Source organism: Nansenia antarctica (assembly GCF_963989245.1).
Source record: "Nansenia antarctica genome assembly, chromosome: 7".
NCBI classification, from domain to species: Eukaryota; Metazoa; Chordata; class Actinopteri; order Argentiniformes; family Microstomatidae; genus Nansenia; species Nansenia antarctica.
The window spans coordinates 31,047,556-31,068,326 of record NC_137677.1 but is presented as its reverse complement, the minus strand read 5'-3'; the positions used below and the strand labels follow the sequence as shown (position 1 = coordinate 31,068,326).

The 20,771-nt window shown below is 45.2% G+C and overlaps 1 protein-coding gene across 1 annotated transcript in view; it reads left to right on the top strand.

The window, feature by feature from the left end:
- LOC308162512 (peroxisomal membrane protein 11C-like) overlaps window positions 1–15,799 on the top strand; it is a gene marked incomplete at both ends in the record, with an annotated part of 34,134 nt that extends 18,335 nt beyond the window's left edge. The window contains 2 exons of the mRNA XM_080536660.1: window positions 14,375–14,446; window positions 15,538–15,799. Coding sequence (XP_080392786.1) covers window positions 14,375–14,446; window positions 15,538–15,799 — 334 coding nt within the window. The remainder of the gene's footprint in view (window positions 1–14,374; window positions 14,447–15,537) is intronic.
- Window positions 15,800–20,771: the final 4,972 nt, after the last annotated feature.

Below are 20,771 nucleotides of genomic sequence, written 5' to 3'. Positions count from 1 at the left end.
ATTCCAGACTACAACCTGGTGACCAGATCCTCATCAAAGAAATAAAAAGAAAACATTGGCACAGCCCGCGGTGGGTTGGGCCATTTGAGGTGCTGCTGAGCACCCCAACTGCTGTCAAGATCGCAGAACGAGATACGTGGATACACCAGTGGATACACCAAAGCCATTGTAAGAAAGTGACATTGTTTCCCTCGAACGACGGGTAGTGGTGGAAGCCCGGCTACAAAGGGGTCTATTCTTATAGTGAGTGGTACGTCTCAAACCCGGTGAAGAATTCTCCAGATCCACTACCTCTTAGAATGAGGGGACCACATCCTCCCGACGACCCAAACGAGACGCCCAAGTCCAGGCACACGACCCAGTCTGGGGCAGTAATGTCCCAGATGACAAGAAACTCTGGACTACTAGTCAAAAGATTGTACATGCATTATTCCCCTGGATAGGGATAGGGAAGCATTCCCTACGCCTAGAAATCCTGAACTATCAATTAGAGACATTTGTAAATGCATCCCTTACGATAAACGAAGCCCAGAACCGCGAAATCGATCAGATCAGACTGATGGTACTCCAGAACCGAATGGCTCTTGACCTATTGACTGCAGTGGCAGAAGGAACCAAGTGTAATGATTTTCTTTGTTGTAATGATATTTCTGGCTGTGCTCGTTTGTTGTGTCTTCCCCTGCTTCAAAGCTATGACTAACAAACTGATTTCAGGAATATTTGTACAACAATTGTTGACTCGAGAAATTATGATGGAACCTAAGTACCAACCTCTAACCCAAGTTGAGAAAGATGAATATTCATGTCAGTGATCTGTACGGCGACGTTGAATGACAGTTGAACTAGAAAATGTGAAAGCAAGATAGCTCTACCTGAATAAAGAGACGAATGTTTGTATTGTGATCAAATATGAAAAACAGCAGGGAAATGTTAGAGTTGAATGATGTTTTCATAATGTTATAATGTTATAACATGTTTTAAAGAGGACACTCTGTACATTCTGTCCTATACATTTTGTATTCTGTGAATTCCGTACACCCTGTGCTCTGTGCTCTGCACTTCTTATCTACATTCCTGGGGGCCCCGTCATAAATCTGATTTTGCTAACACTGTACTTGTTCATGAAACCCCATCCCCCTACCCATGTGTGTCTCTTTGTGTTTGATAATAAAAATACTGGCTCGGAGGGGAAAAGATTCAGTTTTGAATTCGAGGTCTCTGGGAGACCTCGGGTTCAATCTCCTTGCGCAAGAAAATGAATCTGTGTCTCTTTGTTGTTTGAAGTCTACTACGGTCTGTTTGAACTAGCGCTGGGTTAGCATCACCTGTCTTACAACCAGGTTGAATCAGAATATAGTATTTAACCCTATCTGACACCAAGCTACAGCTGCTCACAGAGCTAGTTGATTGGCTAGCTAGCATTGCTGGCTAGACTACAGACAGCTCACGTTAGTAGGCTACGCTTGGCGCTGTTTATCTTACAGACAGCTCGCTGGTGGACTCAACATAATTGAAATAGCATTCACTTATCAAGCATCATTCATGATCATCCACCATGACTACCTGGTATTTTAATAGCGACCACCCCTCACTTCATTTCATCTCGCGTTCTCCTGGCTTCAACATGGAAAACCCCTGCTACGTAACGTTACATACAAGCGCCTCTGTCTGTCACAGGCGTGCCACAGGGCAAATTAATTAATAGCACAAACGCTCATAGCATGTACAGCCCTGTCCATGAGACGTTGTTTTCCAACATGTAACAGTAAAGCTAACATAAACATTACGACCCTAACAATATAACGTTAGCCAGTTGGCTAACAACGTTAGCTAAAACTTACCCAGCTGATTCTTGCATGGCTCCCGTTAATTTTATTTTTATTTAATTTCGGTCTTTTTTTAAATTTTTTATACGATGCGTCGACACTAAAATTCCACGTCGACGAGTTTTTATGATCGACGTCGTCGATTATGTCGACTAATCGTTGCAGCCCTATGGTTGAGTAAGAACAGCGCAGGCATACTTCCCTCCGGCTGAAGAAGAAACATACAATCCAAATTCTTTAGAATAATCTGGAAGCGCTAAAGCTGGCGCTTCTTGCAATTTGTGTTTAATTGTCTCAAACGCCAAATCAGCTTCCCTTGTCCAAGTGATGCAACATTGGAGGTTACCACTACCTGTTTCCTTAATCATCTCCCTCAATGGAGCTACCAGTCTAGTGTAATCCTCCACCCATGCTGAACTATACCCAGTAATGCCCAAAAACATCATCATTTCCCTAACTGTTCGTGGTTTTGGGGCCTTCTGAATAGCTTCCAAATGTGCATTAGAGACACTGCGATGTCCCTGTGTAATAGATTGTCCTAAATAAGCTACCCCTTCCTGACAATATTGTAGCTTCTTTTTAGACACCTTGTGTCCCTTCTCCGCCAAAACCTTTAACAGTTTAACGGAATCCCTGTGACATGTTTCTTCATCTGGGGCACAAAGGAGTATGTCATCCATGTAGTGAATGGCAGTACTACTTATCGTCTGCTCTAACCCGTCTAAGTCCTCCTTCAAGACCTGATTAAAAACATGAGGACTGTGTTTGTACCCCTGCGGCATTCTGGTATATTGATAATGCTGACCTTTGTAGGTAAACCCAAATAACCCTTGACTTTCTACACTAAGAGGTACAGAAAAGAAAGCCCCGCATAAATCAATTACTGTAAACACTTTGGCTGTAGATGGAATCTGAGTCAACAGCACATGAGGATCAGGTACTTCAGCTGGATAGCTGACAACTACCTCATTCACAGCACGTAGGTCATGTACCAGACGATATGAACCATCAGGTTTCGTCACTGGCAGAAGAGGTGTGTTGCTTAATGGATATTGAGTTATCTTCAGGACTCCTGCCTCTAACAGTCCTTTGATCTGTGGCTCAATTCCATCAATTGCTTCCTGTTTCAATGGGTATTGATTTTTCCAAGGGGGTTCTGCACCCGGTATGAGTTCAACTCTGATTTCACAAATCCAATGTCTGTACTGTTCTTTGCCCACATGTCTGCTGGCACATTCTGCATCATTTCTTCCCTGAGGTCTCTTTCAGCTTGTACAGGAAGGATTGGCTTGTTCATTAGCTTCACAGTCTGTGGATGTCCCATTCCTTGAGCAGAGATCATCAGTTTTGTAAACTGTCCATCACTGCTCCTCCAGATAGCAGGGTTTTCTTTTGTTGTTACAAATCTGGCCTTTTCTGAGTCTGCCATGATTGCCCCTAAATGCTTCTGTTCATAGTGTTCAGATATCATAAGTGTCACATGAGGGATGCTACCCTCAACCTTATGCTCCTGATCTAGATAAGTGTCACTGTTTATCTTCATAGCCACTCCCTGAGGGCCTAGAATTATACAACTTGTGCTAAGCTGTACCTGTTTTGGCTGATGCTTCAGCCACTCATCTGGGTTTGCGTCTGCAGCATTTCTAAAATACTGGAGTGTACAATGCAATGGATCAGTAGGCCTTCTGGCCCCTGACATGTTTGCCAGGATGTAATTGTCCCACATCCTTGCTGGTTCCATTAGGTCTGGGCTAAGCCCTCCCACCCAATACACCATGGCGGCGTTGTTGTCCATCATGACAGACAGCTGTCTGTTTTCTGGTGGCACCCTCACCTGACAGCCGTCAGGTGTGCATTTCACTGTACAGTTCAATTGGCATAGAGCATCTCTCCCTAGCAGCCCTATTGGCGTGTGTTCTGACACAAGTATTGACAGAGCTGCTCTCTGTCCTTTGTACTCTAAGTTTACAAGCTCAGTAGTAGGAATCAGCTGTTTAATTCCCTCGAATCCGATTGTCTTCACATATTTCCCAGACATAGGAAGGTGCGTGGCGTCTTCAGGCTTCAGACAGGTATAGGCTGCTCCACTGTCCACCATTAATTCTAATGGTTGATTAACCGACACCCATATTGTAGGTTCATCTTCAGGCCTGTTTGTCACCACCAGCCAGGGCTGGACTGGCCATCTGGCATACCGGGCATTTGCCCGGTGGGCCGCGGTAGTTTTGGGCCGAGCCGACCGGCAAAAAAAAAAAAAAAAAAGTTTATATATTATTTTTTTTAATTATTTTTTTTACCAGCCGGCCCGGCCGAAAGCTACAATCGAACGGCCCATAAATCGAAAGCTACCATTGAACGGCCCATAAATCTGGGACAGCGGCCCATTGGTCAATTTTCTATACAGACACTGGGCTGGCCCAATCAACAGAGAGAAGGGGGGGGGGGGGGTCAGGGGTCACGCACGCACGCAGCACCAGACCTCCGTCTCAGTTTCGCGGTAGTTTTGGGTCGAGCCGGCCAGCAAAATAAATTTAGTTAGCCTGGATAGTTACTAGATAGATACTGAGAGAGATGGAGCGCAAAAGCACACTAAAACGGAAGGGAGGCTGGGAAAAACTTAGGGAGAAAAACCAAAAGAAACTCGAGGCAGATGCTGCCAAATGTGTAAACATTAGGGACATGTTTGCTGCACCCTCAAGTTTACCACAGCAGCAACAGCAACAGGTTGAAGAGGAGGCTGGCAGGGAGGAGCGGGAGCAGGGTACAGATACAGAGGATAGAGAGGATACAGAAGAAGAGGAGGCTGGCAGGGAGGAGCGGGAGCAGGGTACAGATACAGAGGATAGAGAGGATACAGAAGAAGAGGAGGCTGGCAGGGAGGAGCGGGAGCAGGGTACAGATACAGAGGGTTAGGGTTAGGGTTAGGGTTAGGGTTGAAGAGGAGGCTAGCAGGGAGGAGCGGGAGCAGGGTACAGATACAGAGGATAGAGAGGATACAGAAGAAGCGGGGCCGAAACAGCCTGTAACCGTTGACCCGGTAAGGAAAATATAGGTAGCTGTTAGGGGTGTAACGGATCGCCCCCCACGGTTCGGCACGCATGTGTATCGCGGATCAATTGCAAAATGTAACCAAGTAATAATATTACTTAATATCAGGTAATATCCCTTGTAAATCACAATGTAGAGTTGCCATGAAAAGATAGACGACAGTTGCGTGCTTTGTTTTACTCTAAAGCGCAATGATAGGTTGATAATGGAAAAAAAAAATCTAGAACAACAAGGCTGCGTTCGTAAATTCGCTCTGGAATCTGATCACTGAGTACACTGGTCTACTTGCACTGGTACCATTGCTTACTGCATGTAGTCGTCTTTGCAGTGGTTTGGGGGAATACTACAGTTTGTCATATGACTGTACAGCACAGTATATAAGACGAGTATATAAGGCAAGTATTTTTGTGCTGGTGGGTGTGGTCCGACCGATTGGGGTGGGCCTGTCTGGGCCAAAAATGCCAGGGCCTAATTTTTGTCCCAGTCCAGCCCTGCCACCAGCTGGCACCTCCCCCTCGGATCTTCTGGGCACCCCTATAGCCCAGCTGCTGGGCCCCCGTAGGGGTTCACCACTCCTGGAGCCGGTGCAGCAGGGGGCCTATATCCTCCTCTTTGTTTCCCCCCTGCGCCCTCCTGGGGCCTCTTGTAGCAGGTACGGGCTAGATGTCCATACTGGCCGCATTGGTAACATGGTCCTAGAATCTTCTTCCCTGCTGCTGTCCATCCCCCTGGTGGTGGTCCTTGGCCAGGCTGTGTGTATGGCTGGTATGGAACCGCTTGCACCCCTGGTGGCCCCTGTGGGTATGGATACCCCCCTTGTGGCCCCTGTGGGTATGACTGGGGAGGGACAGTTTGCACTACAGGTGGCTGTTGCTGTGGCTGAGATGGGACCTGTAGAGCTAAAGCCTGCACTCTCTCTGGTTTTCTTGCCTTCAGTCAATTGTACTTGAGTCAATCTTCGGAGTGACTCTTCGTCTTGTGTCTTCTGTACCTGAATTTTCTTTCTAAATAATTCTACTTGGTGAGCTATGTTGTCTATATAAACAGCCTTGTTCATGTGTCGTAGCCCCACCACTTCTGCTAGCTTATTCTTAACTGGGGTAGGAAGACCTTCTTGTATCTTTCCATGGATTATGGCTTTTTCTAACGGGTTATCTTCAGCGTCCTTCCCTGTCACACTTCTCCATTGAGAGTGCACACGGGCAACAAAACCCCTGGGATTCTCATCTCCCCCCAGTGGCTTCACAATGATATTGTCTGGGTGAATGTGAGTAGGGTAAGTCTCCCTGATTGCCTTCCACAGCCTGCCTCTGTTGGCCGCGAAGAGCTCTGGATCATAGACCGATGTATTGATATATTTATGAAGTCCTGCCTTCATCAATATGTCCTGCATGGTGTCCAATCCTGTAATTGAAGAGTCTTTTCAGGTCTCCCATCGCTGCTTGCGTTCCTGTCAGTCTCACGTCTACCTCTGTTGTCCAAGGGTGCCCCCCATCCTCCAGAACGGGGAGTTTCTCTATCACTTCAGATAGATCTGTATGACTCCAAGGACGATATTCTATCTTGTTACCCCGAATCAGCACCGGACAGTTCCTCCGAATTTCCTCTTCCTCTGGTGTAGCACCTTTGCTCCTTAGGTCATAATCGCTTACTAGTTTCCTCGTTATTTCGTCCCGCCTTGGTGTCACTGCGGACCTTGAGAGGTTCATGTGGGATGTATGTGATGGCACTTGACGATACTCTTCCTCCTCCCTTTCTCGTTGCTGCATCGATCGTCTGTGGCTTTCTTCCTCTCTTAGGAGTCTCCCGTGGAGTTTCCTCGCCCTTTCTCTTTCTTCTTCTTCTCTCTCTTCTTCCTTTCTTAGGAGTCTCCCGTGGCGTTTCTTTGCCCTTTCTTTTTCTTCTTCCTCTTTCTCTTCTTCCTCTTTCTGCAGCCTCTTCTGTTTTTGCTTTAAGCTCTCTTTCTTCTTCTCCACCTTCAGAGGCTTCTTCTCATCTTCAGAACTACTTTCCTCTTTTCCCTTCTTGTAGTGTCTTGTCCCACCCTGCTTTTCGGCCCTGGCTATTATTTTTCTGACCTGAGCATTGTAGCCTGCCTGTGCATCGCTGTCATCACTTGAATCTTCGCTGTCACCTCCACTGCCACCTTCACTGTCATCTGTCTTACTACTCTCCTTGTCCTCCTCACGGTCTTCCTTTTTGCCCTTCTTTTTGCCCTTTGGTTCATTCCCTCTCTTCTTTGGTTTGGCACCTGACTTGTTCTCTGGTTCGAAATCCACGATCACTTTCGCTCTTCCCCTCTCGAGTACGTTCTCATACTCATCTTGGATAGTGAAGTCTCCGGTCGTACTTAGGACGGGGACCTGAGGGTAGATCCGCCGGGAATTGTCCTCCAGTATCTTGGCATAGGGGGGAGGACTGGAGACTGGAGACATGTGTGAGAATGGAATGTTCAGTTTCTCTTCCAGTGCTTTGGCCAACTCATCTTTTTCTTTCGGTTCCATCTGTGCTGTTTTCTCATTTCAAGCCAATGCTAATTTCTGCCCCTCTACCTTAAAGAGTTCTAAGATGTCTAATTCTAACTTGCGTTTCTCTGACCTATATTTTCCTTTCTGATGTGCCTTGTGCACATTGATAAGTACTTCCAATGTTGCAATTACTTGTAAGTCAAAGGTGCCCTCTTTTGGCCACGGTTGTTCAATGTCTGCCCAACGAATATTCCATTTCGTTGACATTTTGCTAATTACCATAACAAGAGGATTCATTTTTTCCACTATAGCCATAGGTGATAAAGTTGCCAATATTCCACTGTCCTTATTAACAGCCTTTAACATTTTACTTGACTCTGTCCCCATCTTGAGCTGATGGGTTCCTAAATGCTTTATAAACTAAAAATATGCTTTAAATCGAATAAGGTGTACTTTTCTTACAACCCACCTTCTTTTGCCTTATTTGCTAAACAGATGCTAGTCTAACTTTAACTGTAGTAGCTGTCCACACAGAATCACTACAACCTAGAACAACGGATTGATTTCAGTGGTATTGTGTATTATTGACTTAAATGTAATCTATGTGTGTGTTTTAATTTAAATGTAATCTATGTGTGTGTTTTTTCACTTAAATGTTTTTTCCTTATTGTTTATGAATATGTGTCACTTAATTGCTCATTCAATACTAACTATAGTTCAGGTCAACTTAATTAGTAAACTACAAAGGCTGGTCAACACAATTATCAAATCACAAAGGCAGGTCACGCTCCAAGTATTTACTGATTTACAAAAACCTTTTACTGCTCAATCCTCAGATAGGAACTGTTCTGCTATTCTTTAATCAAAAGCTGTGGAAATGACCTAACTGAAATAAAAGATGTAAATTACAAATATTAATTACAACCTGTAAAGAAATCGACTTGTTATTTGAAAGGAATGAATGATTAGTTAGACTTATTCATTGTACGATCATATACTTCATTGATGTAAACCTGTGAAGTCAATTAGCTATTATCAAAATATCAAACAAAGGAATGGTTATCATTAGAATGTCACAAAACAATTGATCAAAGTTTTGTGAAACAGATAATGAATGATCTGAATTATTATTTTAACCAATTAGTAATTAATTTAATTAATTAAAGTAATGTAATATTCAACAGTCATTTACAAACATCAATCTATGAATGTAAATAACTATTTCATCGACCTTCTGAAAACAATCCATACAAAGGAACCAGTGTTTTTAAATGTCTTGTCGTGCTTCGGCCAGCAGATGGAGCCAAGCAACCGACTCGCGTATCGATTACTTAAGAACGCCCTTTCTGATCTAAAGTCACAATCTATTATTTTTCTCCTAACAAACACAATGCTTCAACTTCCGTGATTCAGCGACCACAACTTTATTGCAGGGAGAGGTTAAAGGAGAGAGTAGAAATGGAAATGGAGAAAAGAGTGTTCTTTTTTAACTCCGCGCTATTGGAATGTGGCCAACGCCCTTCTCTGTGTGTGTAATGCGCATGCGCGCGTCTCCCGTGTATAATGCGTGTAATGTTTAACCGTAATGTTTAAACTATTTAAATACCCCGATGATCAATTCACTTTATCTCTATCTTTATAAATACTACAATCTATGTGAATGAATTTACCTTTATCTGTAAGGGATGAGTAATGTAATCAATGAAATTCAGCTTCCCTTGTGTGCCTTGGGAAAAGCGCGTTTTTTTTTTTTTTTTTTTTTAAATGAGACACGCAGAAACAGGAAGGGACTCTACACCACAGTCTTTCACGCAACTTTTGTTTTCACAAACAAAATACATTCACGACACAGCAATATCAAGATTATCTTTCAATGTAGTTAAACTATTACTTACCAATTTAATCTCATTCTAATATCCTCTAATGCCCATGCTTTCCACGTTTTCTCAGTGTTCTCAAGTCAATGGACAATGGAGGACCTTAGAATTGAGCTTGCAACCCGAACTCCGCAATCCAAGTATACTTTTTCAAATTAGGAATTCACATTCCATACATACAATAACACAATTCCACACTCATCAGACTCTATTCTGATCTTACTTAATATTGCCAACACACCAACCCAACGTCTCAGGTAAATTTTCTGTCGGCAAGGCCTTCAAATGACCCTATAACAGTACGTCTTACCTGTTATACCACACACACGATAGAATATCGTACAATTTAAAACGTATTTACAAATACAGATTTCACAATCCGGCTCTTTGTTCAACCCCACCCAACCTTAAAGATCTTATATTTCCAACAGATACTCAACACAAATCAAGATTCTTTTGAATATAACTCATCTGAGAGACAGTAAATCTTGCACAACTCCGCCTGGCCTGGCGAAAATTCAACGGGGGAGGGGTATTCTGCAGAAAACTTACCTCTGTGCTGAATTGAAGAGATGCAAAAAATTACGGTGATTCAAATGGTTATTTTTCTCCCACATAGCTCGCCATCTGTGGTGTATTTCTTTCTCTGCTGGCTGCCAAAAATGAGGAATAGATCTTGAGCAGATTTAAGATTATTTATTCAACAAGGCAGTTTACACAGCATGGTCTGGTCGGCAGTAGGTCATCAAGGCGGGGGTCCCAGGAATTAAGAGGGAGAGAGTGGTTCCCCAGAGGATTTTATACCCTTTTCCTATGTAAATATCTTCACCCCTGGGCCAACCAAAAAACAGTATGGTCAAGCTTGTTCCTAACCTTTCTTTAGCCAAGGATCGCCTTGTTCCCCGTCCTTTGTCCTAATATGGAAATGGTCAGTGTGTGTGTGTGTGTGTGTGTGTGTGTGTGTGCGTGTGTGTGTGTGTCTGTGCTTACAAGCTGTCCCAACCCCCAGAGGAGCCTTTGCCTTTACCCCCCAGTACCCCTACCGGACTCCTGCTACCTGCCCTCCTGCCTGCCTGCCCTACCTGCCCTCCTGCCTGCCCTACCTGCCCCCCTCCTACCTGCCTGCCTGCCCTACCTGCCCTCCTGCCTGCCTGCCCTACCTGCCCTCCTGCCTGCCCGCCTGCCCTACCTGCCCTCTTGCCTGCCTGCCCTACCTGCCCCCCTCCTACCTGCCTGCCTGCCCTACCTGCCCTCCTGCCTGCCTGTCCTACCTGCCCTCTTGCCTGCCTGACCTCCCGGCCTGACCCCCGCTTGCCCTACGACCATTCTCTGCCAACCCCCTTAAATAAATCATACTTTATTTTACCTTAACCTGCCTGTGTCTGTGTCTGCGCTTGGGTTCCCTATCTGACCGTCACAGTCTGACTCAGTAAACACTCCTCAGGTAAGACTGGCTCAGTAAACACTCCTCAGGTAAGACTGGCTCAGTAAACACTCCTCAGGTAAGACTGGCTCAGTAAACACTCCTTCCTCAGGTGAGACTGACTCAGTAAACACTCCTTCCTCAGGTAAGACTGACTCAGTAAACACTCCTTCCTCAGGTAAGACTGACTCAGTAAACACTCCTTCCTCAGGTAAGACTGGCTCAGTAAACACTCCTTCCTCAGGTGAGACTGACTCAGTAAACACTCCTTCCTCAGGTAAGACTGGCTCAGTAAACACTCCTTCCTCAGGTAAGACTGACTCAGTAAACACTCCTCAGGTAAGACTGACTCAGTAAACACTCCTCAGGTGAGACTGACTCAGTAAACACTCCTCAGGTAAGACTGGCTCAGTAAACACTCCTCAGGTGAATGAATGAATGAATGAATGAATGAATGGTCTTTATTGTCATTGATATAGTACAGGTACCATACAACGAAATTTGGGAGGGGGGGCTCCTCTGGTGCTAGGAAAAAAAATACTAAAAACAAGAAGGGAAAAAGAGCTGGTTTACATAAATAAAGGCTATATACACTATCCACTATACTATACTATACAAATAAAACACTATGCTGTACTCTATGCTATGCTATAAATATCCTAACATTTCCTATCTCTGAACCTTATGTACCCGAGGGTTGTCATATTGCACATAGTATTATTGCACATTTGCAGTTTGCAGGTTTGAAATGTTCACAGTTGTGTTTCAGTATTGCACTTGATTACAATCTAGTAGCTGCCATCAAATTGTCTAGATTGTCCAGGGCCTAGAACCTAGGTCTTTGCTGTGTTCAGGGCCTGAATGGCCCTAGGGTAGAAGCTGAGCTTCAGTCTATTTGTCCTTGCGGACATGGTCCTGAACCGCCTGCCCGAGGGCAGCCGAACAAAGTGTTCGTTCCCAGGGTGGGATGGGTCTCTGGAGATCTTGGAGGCCATCCTGAGGCAGCGTGTGTTGTACAGCTCTTCCAGAGAGGGGAGGGGGGCGCCGATGATCTTCTGGGCCGATCTCACGACTCTCTGTAGCGCTTTCCTCTCTGCGGCTGTGCAGCTGGAGAACCATACGCAGATGCAGTAGGTGAGAATGCTCTCCACTGTGCAACGGTAGAAGGTCACAAGCAGCTCCTGTTTGAGGTGGTATTTCCTGAGGACTCTCAGGAAGTAGAGCCGCTGTTGTGCCTTCTTGATGATGGCTGCTGTGTTGGTCTTCCAGGACAGGTCATCCTGTATGTGCACCCCCAGGAATCGGAGGGTTGAGACTCTCTCCACGCTCCCTCCATCGACGAACAGGGGCTGGACCTCAGATTTTTTCCTCCTGAAGTCCACGATGATTTCCTGGGTCTTTGACTGGTTCAGCAGCAGGTTGTTAACCTTGCACAGCTTGCCCAGCTGCTCCACCTCATCCCTGTACGCCGCCTCGTCCCCCCCAGAGATGCAGCCCACCACGGTGGTGTCGTCTGCAAACTTTATGATGGAGTTGCTGGGGTGGACGGGGGTGAAGTCGTAGGTGTAGAGGTTGTAGAGGATGGGGCTTAGCACGCAGCCCTGGGGGGACCCAGTGCTGAGTCTGAGGGCTGTGGAGGTGTGGGAGCCCACCCACACCCTCTGGGGGCGATCAGACAGGAAGTCCTTGATCCATGCACAGATGGAGTGTGATAGTCCCAGGTCTAGTAGTTTGGTCACTAGCCTGTCTGGAAGGATGGTGTTGAAGGCAGAGCTGAAGTCCACAAAGAGCAGTCTCGCGTAGCTGTTCCCCCTCTCCAGGTGGGATAGAGTGGAGTGGAGAGTCGTCGCGATGGCGTCCTCTGTGGACCTGCGGGCTCTGTAGGCGAACTGGTATGGATCCAGGTTGGGCGGGAGGCGTGTGACTATGTGGGCCCGGACCAGTTTCTCGAAGCACTTCATGATGATTGGTGTGAGTGCCACCGGGCGGTAGTCGTTTAGGCAGCTCACCGTGCTTTTCTTCGGGACTGGGATGATTGTTGAGGTTTTCAGGCAGGGTGGGATGGTGGCCTGGGACAGGGACTGGTTGAAGATGTTGGTGAAAACCCCGGCCAGCTGGTCGGCGCAGTCCCTCAGCACCCGTCCCAGGACGCCATCAGGCCCTGAGGCTTTTCTGGGGTCCACCGCCTTCAGCACGCGTCTCACTTAATGCTCTGTGAGGGTGAGGCTGCTGAGAGCTGGAGAGAGTGGTGTTTGTGTTGTGGTTACCTCCGTTCGCCCCTCGTCGAACCGGGCGTAGAAGGAGTTCAGCTCTTCCGCCAGCAGGGGGTCGTCCTCCGCGGCTGTGAGCCTGTTGGCTCTGAAGTTTGTCATGTGCTGAACCCCCTGCCACACCCGCCTGGAGTCGTTGCTCAGGAAGCATTCCTCAATCTTCTCTCTGTGGTCTGCCTTGGCCTCCCGGATGCCACGGTTTAGGTTAGCCCTGGTGGTGCTGTACAGCAGTGTGTCCTTCGCTGAGTAGGCGTTGTCCCTCTCCTTGAGCAGTTTTCGGACCTTCTCAGTCATCCATGGCTTCGTGTTGGGGTAGACCCGGACACGTTTGGTGCAGTTCACTATGTGGTTCAGAACCGACGACGTGAACTGTTCCAGGTCCTCATGCTCATATTCCTGCCATGAGGTGTCATTCAGGCAGATCTGCAGTGGAGCGGACCCTGCTGGCCAGGTTCTGACAGTCTTAGTGGTGATGGGAGCACTTTTCACTGGGAGTGGTGATGGGAGCACTCCTCAGGTGAGACTGACTCAGTAAACACTCCTCAGGTAAGACTGGCTCAGTAAACACTCCTCAGGTAAGACTGGCTCAGTAAACACTCCTCAGGTAAGACTGACTCAGTAAACACTCCTCAGGTAAGACTGACTCAGTAAACACTCCTCAGGTGAGACTGACTCAGTAAACACTCCTCAGGTAAGACTGACTCAGTAAACACTCCTTCCTCAGGTAAGACTGACTCAGTAAACACTCCTTCCTCAGGTAAGACTGACTCAGTAAACACTCCTCAGGTAAGACTGGCTCAGTAAACACTCCTCAGGTGAGACTGACTCAGTAAACACTCCTCAGGTGAGACTGACTCAGTAAACACTCCTCAGGTGAGACTGACTCAGTAAACACTCCTCAGGTGAGACTGACTCAGTAAACACTCCTCAGATGAGACTGACTGAGTAAACACTCCTTCCTTCCTCCCACTTTATTTGGATAGTGGACCCAAACATGCAGCAATTGGTTTGTTAGTTTGGTTGAGGCCTAGTGTGTAGTTAAGTTAGCGTTAGTTATTTGAACATCTGTAAGCCATTATTGTATGCTGGGGAAAATCCAAATTAAGTGTGAGCGACTCTTTCATACAAAAGATCCGAGGCACTCATCATCAGCTAGTGATCAGCAGGTGAAAGTTTACATTTGCTGCCCACTATGAAGTGTATTAGATCACCCTTACTTAGGCTTGGAGCCTTCATCAGTGAAGCAGCTATAAAACTAAATATACTGTATATAATAGGTATACTCTTGAAAATACATATCTTGTGCATAGAAAATAACATCACTATAGTCATGAGATCGCCTCTTCTGATCACAGGCAGCTGAATCTAAATAAACAAGCAGATCTGATATGTTCCAGTTTGGAGTACAACATAAAAGAATCACTGCAAACAATAGTGTGTGTGTGTGTGTGTGTGTCTCCAGGTCTATCAGGGTTCTCATGCTGCTGAGGAGGAAGCTGAAGAAACAGGAGGAGAGCAGACAGGCCAGCAGAAGGTGAGGACCGGTCGATTAGACCCCACAGTGGCAAAGCTATTCAACCTTGACCTTTGAACTTTGCGATGATCCAAACACACTTTTATCATGCCCTGAACTACTACTCTTATGGGTCTGAATGTTTTCATGCCTTTTAGGAAGTTAATTTGTTCTGCCTTTCTGTGAAGGAATAGGCTCATTTCATATTTATGAAATAATATTCTAGAAGAAGAAAGAAGAAAGAAGAAATCGGACCTTGATGGTCTTTTAATGGCCACACACGGCAGTTTTACACTCTGATCACACACATGCAAGTTTTTTAGGTGAACACACACACAAACACAAGCACATGCACTATCTTCGGCGGGTCGCCAGGTGGAAATTGTCCTCTGCCTTTGTAACCCATCCGGGCTGCCATTCCTCCACTGGCAGCCAGGGGCAGCGGTCGCCCTTTTGGCGCGGCTTGAACCGACGCCCGGCGCCCCGGGGACCAAGTAGCGTTCTTCACCGTTGTGGTCAGGGACGGGTGTTCACTTTGGCATGTCTTTCCATGTGGGGTGAAGGAGACCCCTAGTGGACATGGGGGGAACATGCCAACCCCAAGCCACATATATGTGCCACGGCAACCAGGCTTTCACCCTTTTTGGACTCCCATCCAGGTTACTAACCAGGCCCAGCCCTGCTTAGCTTCTGAGATCTGACGAGATCAGGCTTGACAAGGTGGTACGGCCGCACACAAGGTGCTACAGCAGAGTAGCGTCCAAGCTGAATGGAGTGATTTGATTTGATTTTTATTAGGAATTTACAATAGAATCATTTACGCATCATGACACTAAGTAATGTCCAGAGGATGGCACTTGAAAGCATTATCTAAAACACTTATTTCCAAAGTGGTCCTCGATGGAAACATAACATGAATAAAACAAAACATCATAAAACAGCATAAAAAACAGTATAAGAACACAGCATAAAAAAACACATAATAAAACACACAACATGGAAACATAAAGTGAAACAAAACAAAACGTAAACACCCTCTCTTTCTTAGGGGTGAGCCATTAGTTCTCCCCATAAATATGACTTCATATTTGGACTGTGTGTTTGTCTCCCAGCGTGGGCGGGGCTCCCAGCGAGGGCGGGGCTCCCAGCGAGGGCGGGGCTCCCGACAGGGCTCAGCTGAGGAGGCAGATGGGAGGAGAGGTCCTCAGCGTGCTGAGCAGCCTGGCTGACCTGAGCAACGCGGTCCACTGGCTGCCCCCGGGCTTCCTCTGGGCCTGCCGCCTGCCCGTCTGGCTGGTGGGGCTGCTGGGGACCACCTCCTCGCTGGTCGGCCTGGTCCAGATGAGCAGCGGCAGCCAGGCAGCCAGTACCTAGTCTGCTGGGGACCACCTCCTCGCTGGTCGGCCTGGTCCAGATGAGCAGCGGCAGCCAGTACCTAGTCTGTCTTCATCTGTGTGGGGCGGCTGTGGCGCAGGAGGTAGAATGATCGCAAGTCTAATGATCGCAAGTCTAATGATCGCAAGGTCGGCAGATCGGCGGTTCGAGCCCCGGCTGGCCACATGTCGAAGTGTCCCTGGGCAAGACACTGAACCCCAAATTGCTCCCAGTGAGCGGGCCGGCGCCTTGCATGGTAGCTTGCCGCCATTGGTGTGTGAATGTGTGTGTGAATGTGTGAATGAGAGGCCGTTGTAAAGCACTTTGGATAAAGGCATCTATATAAGTCAGTCCATTTACCATTTGAGAATGTTTCTAGTATTGGAACAAGGCCTCGGATTTACCATTACCGTATTTTCCGCACTATAAGGCGCACCGGATTATAAGGCGCACCTTCAATGAATGGCCTATTTTAGAACTGTTTTCATATACAGGGCGCACCGGATTATAAGGCGCATAGAATAGAATAGAATATGTGATGTCCGATTCCTGGGCCTGGAAGGACAACACAAAAGGCACCATCAAGAGGGCACAACAGCGGCTATACACCCTGAGATGCCTCAGGAAAGAACATAACAAGCAGGAGATACTGGTGGCCTTCTACCGCGGCGCAGTGGAGAGCATCCTCACCTACGGCATCTGCAACTGGTTCTACAGCTGCACAACAGCGGAGAGAAACGCGCTACAGAGAGTCGTGAGAACAGCACAGAAGATCACCGGCGCCCCCCTCCCCTCTCTGGAAGAGCTGTACAACACACGCTGTCTCAGGAAGGCCTCCAAGATCTCCAGGGACCCGACCCACCCTGGGCACGTACACTTTATCAGGCTATTTATGGACGGATTGTATGGCAGCTAGTGCTGAGGCACAAACATGTACATTTCAAGCCTGCAAACTGTGACACTTTAAATAACGTGAAAAAATACTTTTGTGAAATATGACAACCCTAGTTGACTATCTGTGCAGTATAGTACAGTGGATTGTGTACATAGCCTTTATTTATGTAAACCAGCTCCTTACCTTCTTGTGATTTTATTCTTTTTCTAAAAAAAAAAATATTTTATTTTTTCCTTTCCTAACACCAGGGGAGCCACCCCTCCTAAATTTCGCTGTTTGGTACCTGTACTGTAGCAATGACAATAAAGTCCATTCATTCATTCATTCATTCATTCAATACTGCAGTCAAACGTTTGACTGGGGTTGCGTTACGCCCAAGCTCCACCTACTGCGTTGCGTCACCTCTCCATCGGTGTTGTGTCAACTTCCCGTTGTCCATGCTCCACCTGAGCGTTTTCACCGTCAACGTTCTACCTGCTCCACTGTCAAAAATATATATTTTTCCACCTCAAGTATCAGCCGTTCGTCATCCATTTTTGCAACAAGCGTCAAGGACCTGCGGTGATTCACAGCTGACTCGCGTGAATAGCAATTCGCAATAGCTGCGACCACGAGATATAGAGTAGTTAGCTACAAGCATTTTCAATCTGCTATTATCTCTATTAGTGGATTAACCGCTGTGGTGATTTAACAGCTGATAAAAATACATAAAGTAGACTACAAACAGAGCAAAACAATAAAACAACACCAGAAAACAACCAATAGGCTATACAATTATAACCAACAACCAATATGTGACAGCTCCTGGTGAAATGTGCAACGTAATTTTTCAGTTTTTACACATGCTTAAACTACAGATTGTAAGCTTTCAAATGATGTGTCATACATTCAAATCAGAGAAAGATTGAACACGACAGGCGTATTTGAATGTTGGTTCACCTCAAACACTGAATGGGAGAAAAGTGACTCTGAACGCAGCCACAGCTACGAACGCTGCTAACAAAACACATCGCTACGAAGGTCTCAACTGTATTTTAATAACATGACAACATACTGGGAGAACATCGACATGCTAAAAACACATAACTACACATAACTGGATGAACACACAGTTCTTGCTTTTGAACACGAGCTAAAAAAAAGAAAGAGAAAGTATGTTTACAAGTCAACCCTCCCTTACCGGTAGCCTCCGGCAAACGAGAATAATGAATCCAATACACAAATTATAAGTGTTTAGTGATCGTTAAACTGTTGTTCATTATATCGAGTGGGTACTTTAAAACTTCAAGTTGAAAGCACCAAGAAGGACCACCTCGAAATTCATCGATGTTCATGTCCCGTGCTAGCTCTGTTGCCTTCATTCGAATAGTGACTGTAGAGACGCTTCTACTTGCTGCTCTCTGTTCAACAACCCACTGTTCGAGTTTGTCGTCTAACTGTGGCCATCTCGCTTTGTTCCCTCGGAAACTCTGTTTAGTCTTCTTTACTTGGGGTCTTTATACACACAAGTGGTGTGGGACTGTGAGTAAGCACATCAGTACCGGTGTTTACTGATTACCGTAATGCTGCAAGCGGTGCGGCTTTGTAGTTTACCAGTCGTACTGAAACATTTTGACAGAGCGCCTTGAGCGCCGTGTACAACCAGTATGGATCAACCAATTAACCAATTGATCCATATATAAGGCGCTCCGGATTATAAGGCGCACTGTCGTTTTAAAAAAATAAAATAAAGGCTTTTAAGTGCACCTTATAGTGCAGAAATTACGGTACATTTTTTTGCAATGAATCAGCGCACCCCAATCAACATATAATGTAGGTCATTGTTGGTCATTAAGGGTTTGCCTGACCCTAATATTAAATAGATCCACGACCAGATGCAATAGTTCACTCCTGCCTCTGTTTTTCAATGATCGTGAGTGTGATACTGATACTATGTAGTATGAGGAGGTCATGTTGGTCTAGTGGATAGTGAGACTAGTAATCAGAAGGTCATGAGTTCAAATCCCACCAGAGAACACCACCACTAGTGTGCCCTTGAGTAAGGTACTTAGCCCTAAGTTACTCCAGGGAGACTGTCCCTGTAATTTCAAATTGTAAGTTGCTTTAGATAAAAGCGTCTGCTAAATGGTTACATGATCATTAGATATTCATTTATTGTCTTTATGTGATGATATACAGTAATTAATTAAAGGATAATTCAGGTTAAATTCTGATTAATTCTGTGTTTGTATTATTCAGAATTTCATGATTTAGTTAATTACGCTGCCTGCAGCTACGCAGACTTGTCATTCCTTTGTAATGTTGATTTCTATTATGAAATGATAAGCTGTCAAACTTGTTATGGTTATAATTTAACCTCAATAAAATAGACGCATAATGTGTTACAGTGATCATTGTGTGCTGTGTATTTATTTTAATAATAATAATAATAATAATTATATATATATATATATATATATATACATATATTATATTATATCATAATTATAGAGATCACACAAATTCATTATTCTTAAAATCAAAAACATTAAAATTCACGGATCTGGGGGCCATTCCACTAAAGGTGGATCAGTATAGCGGCGCTATAAATAAATGCGGCGCTCAGGCAACTCGAGATTGGAATTCAAGCCTCAGGTGATTCCTCGAACGAGGATCAGCCTTGTGTCATCAGTGTTCACAGAAGACAGGCTTACAAATCTTCGATATGGGCGCGTGCACGCAGACATAAAAAGCCCAGAAGAGTCGATCTGTCGAAATGAAGATACTCCACTCTGCAGGGGTACTACATTTGCGCAGCATTCCGAATTATTGATTTTTATGAAGACGGAAAAATAAGATGTAAAATAGTGCAATACTGCCGCAATTAACAAGGCGAGGGAAATGGTTTGGCAAGAAATTGCTGACTGATTAAATGCGTAGGTCATACTAGCCCCAGTTATTGTTATATGTTCATATTTTAATAAATGAATATTACTACTGTGGTGATATCCGCAGCAGGCTACAAACCGTCATATCGCCACAATGGCCTAGTGGTATCGACCGCTGCCACAGGATTTATTCGTCATTTTATATCGGTGGTTCAAATCCCTCTTCAGACGCACTTTTTACTGCATTTCGTTGTCTGAATCTAATCTAAAATCTCATCTAAAAAAGTATGTAGGCTATAAAATGATGGTGCAGGCTAATTTACAAGAACTGACACGATTACAATGGTGTTTGAAGCCTTTGCATGAAATCTTCGGTTAAATGTAAAAGAAAAAGAAAAAAAAGAATGACTTAGTCAAGTCTCGAACACGCAACCTTTGGAACTCCAGTCGGCTGCCTTAACCACTAGGCCAGCCAGTGTGCTGTGATGACAGCAATGCAAGTTGACACAATTACTTTTTTTTTTTACACTCTTTTCTTTATTGATCTATCTATCTATCTATCACACTTTCAAAATATCAAGTTATCTATCACACAATCAAACTATCTATCGATCGATCACACTTTCAAAATATCAAATTATCTATCTATCACACAGTCAAACTATCTAATCTATCTATCTCGTGTGAAGTGGGAACTAATATTTCCTAAAAGACACATGAGGAACTGTCGTTCGGGGTTTAGTTTCCGCCTGTGAGCCTTTTTTGACGCGCATCTCACTATAGCCTGTGTTTTAGCCTGGTCGTGACCAGGCTAATTATATCTGACTCAGAAGGAGCTCAACCAAGCAGCGAATTATTTGAGCCACGTTGATGGCACCGAACGCAAGCTAACATTTTCGAGGCTTAAAACTTTATCGAGGCTTAGAACTTTATCGAGCTTCGTGGAATAGGGCCCTGGTCCACCTTCTAACAGCACAAATAATGTATAAAGCAAATAACAACCTACTCCCTAGGAATATTCAAAAATTGTTTTTTGATAGAGATGGGAGTTATAATTTGAGGGGGGAGAAATTTAAAACATATTTATGTACTTACAACGTTAAAAAGCTTTTGTATTTCTATATGTGGAGTGAAGCTGTGGAACGGATTGAGTGTGGAGCTAAAGCGGTGTCCAAGCATGACCCAGTTCAAAAAGCGGTATAAAAACATG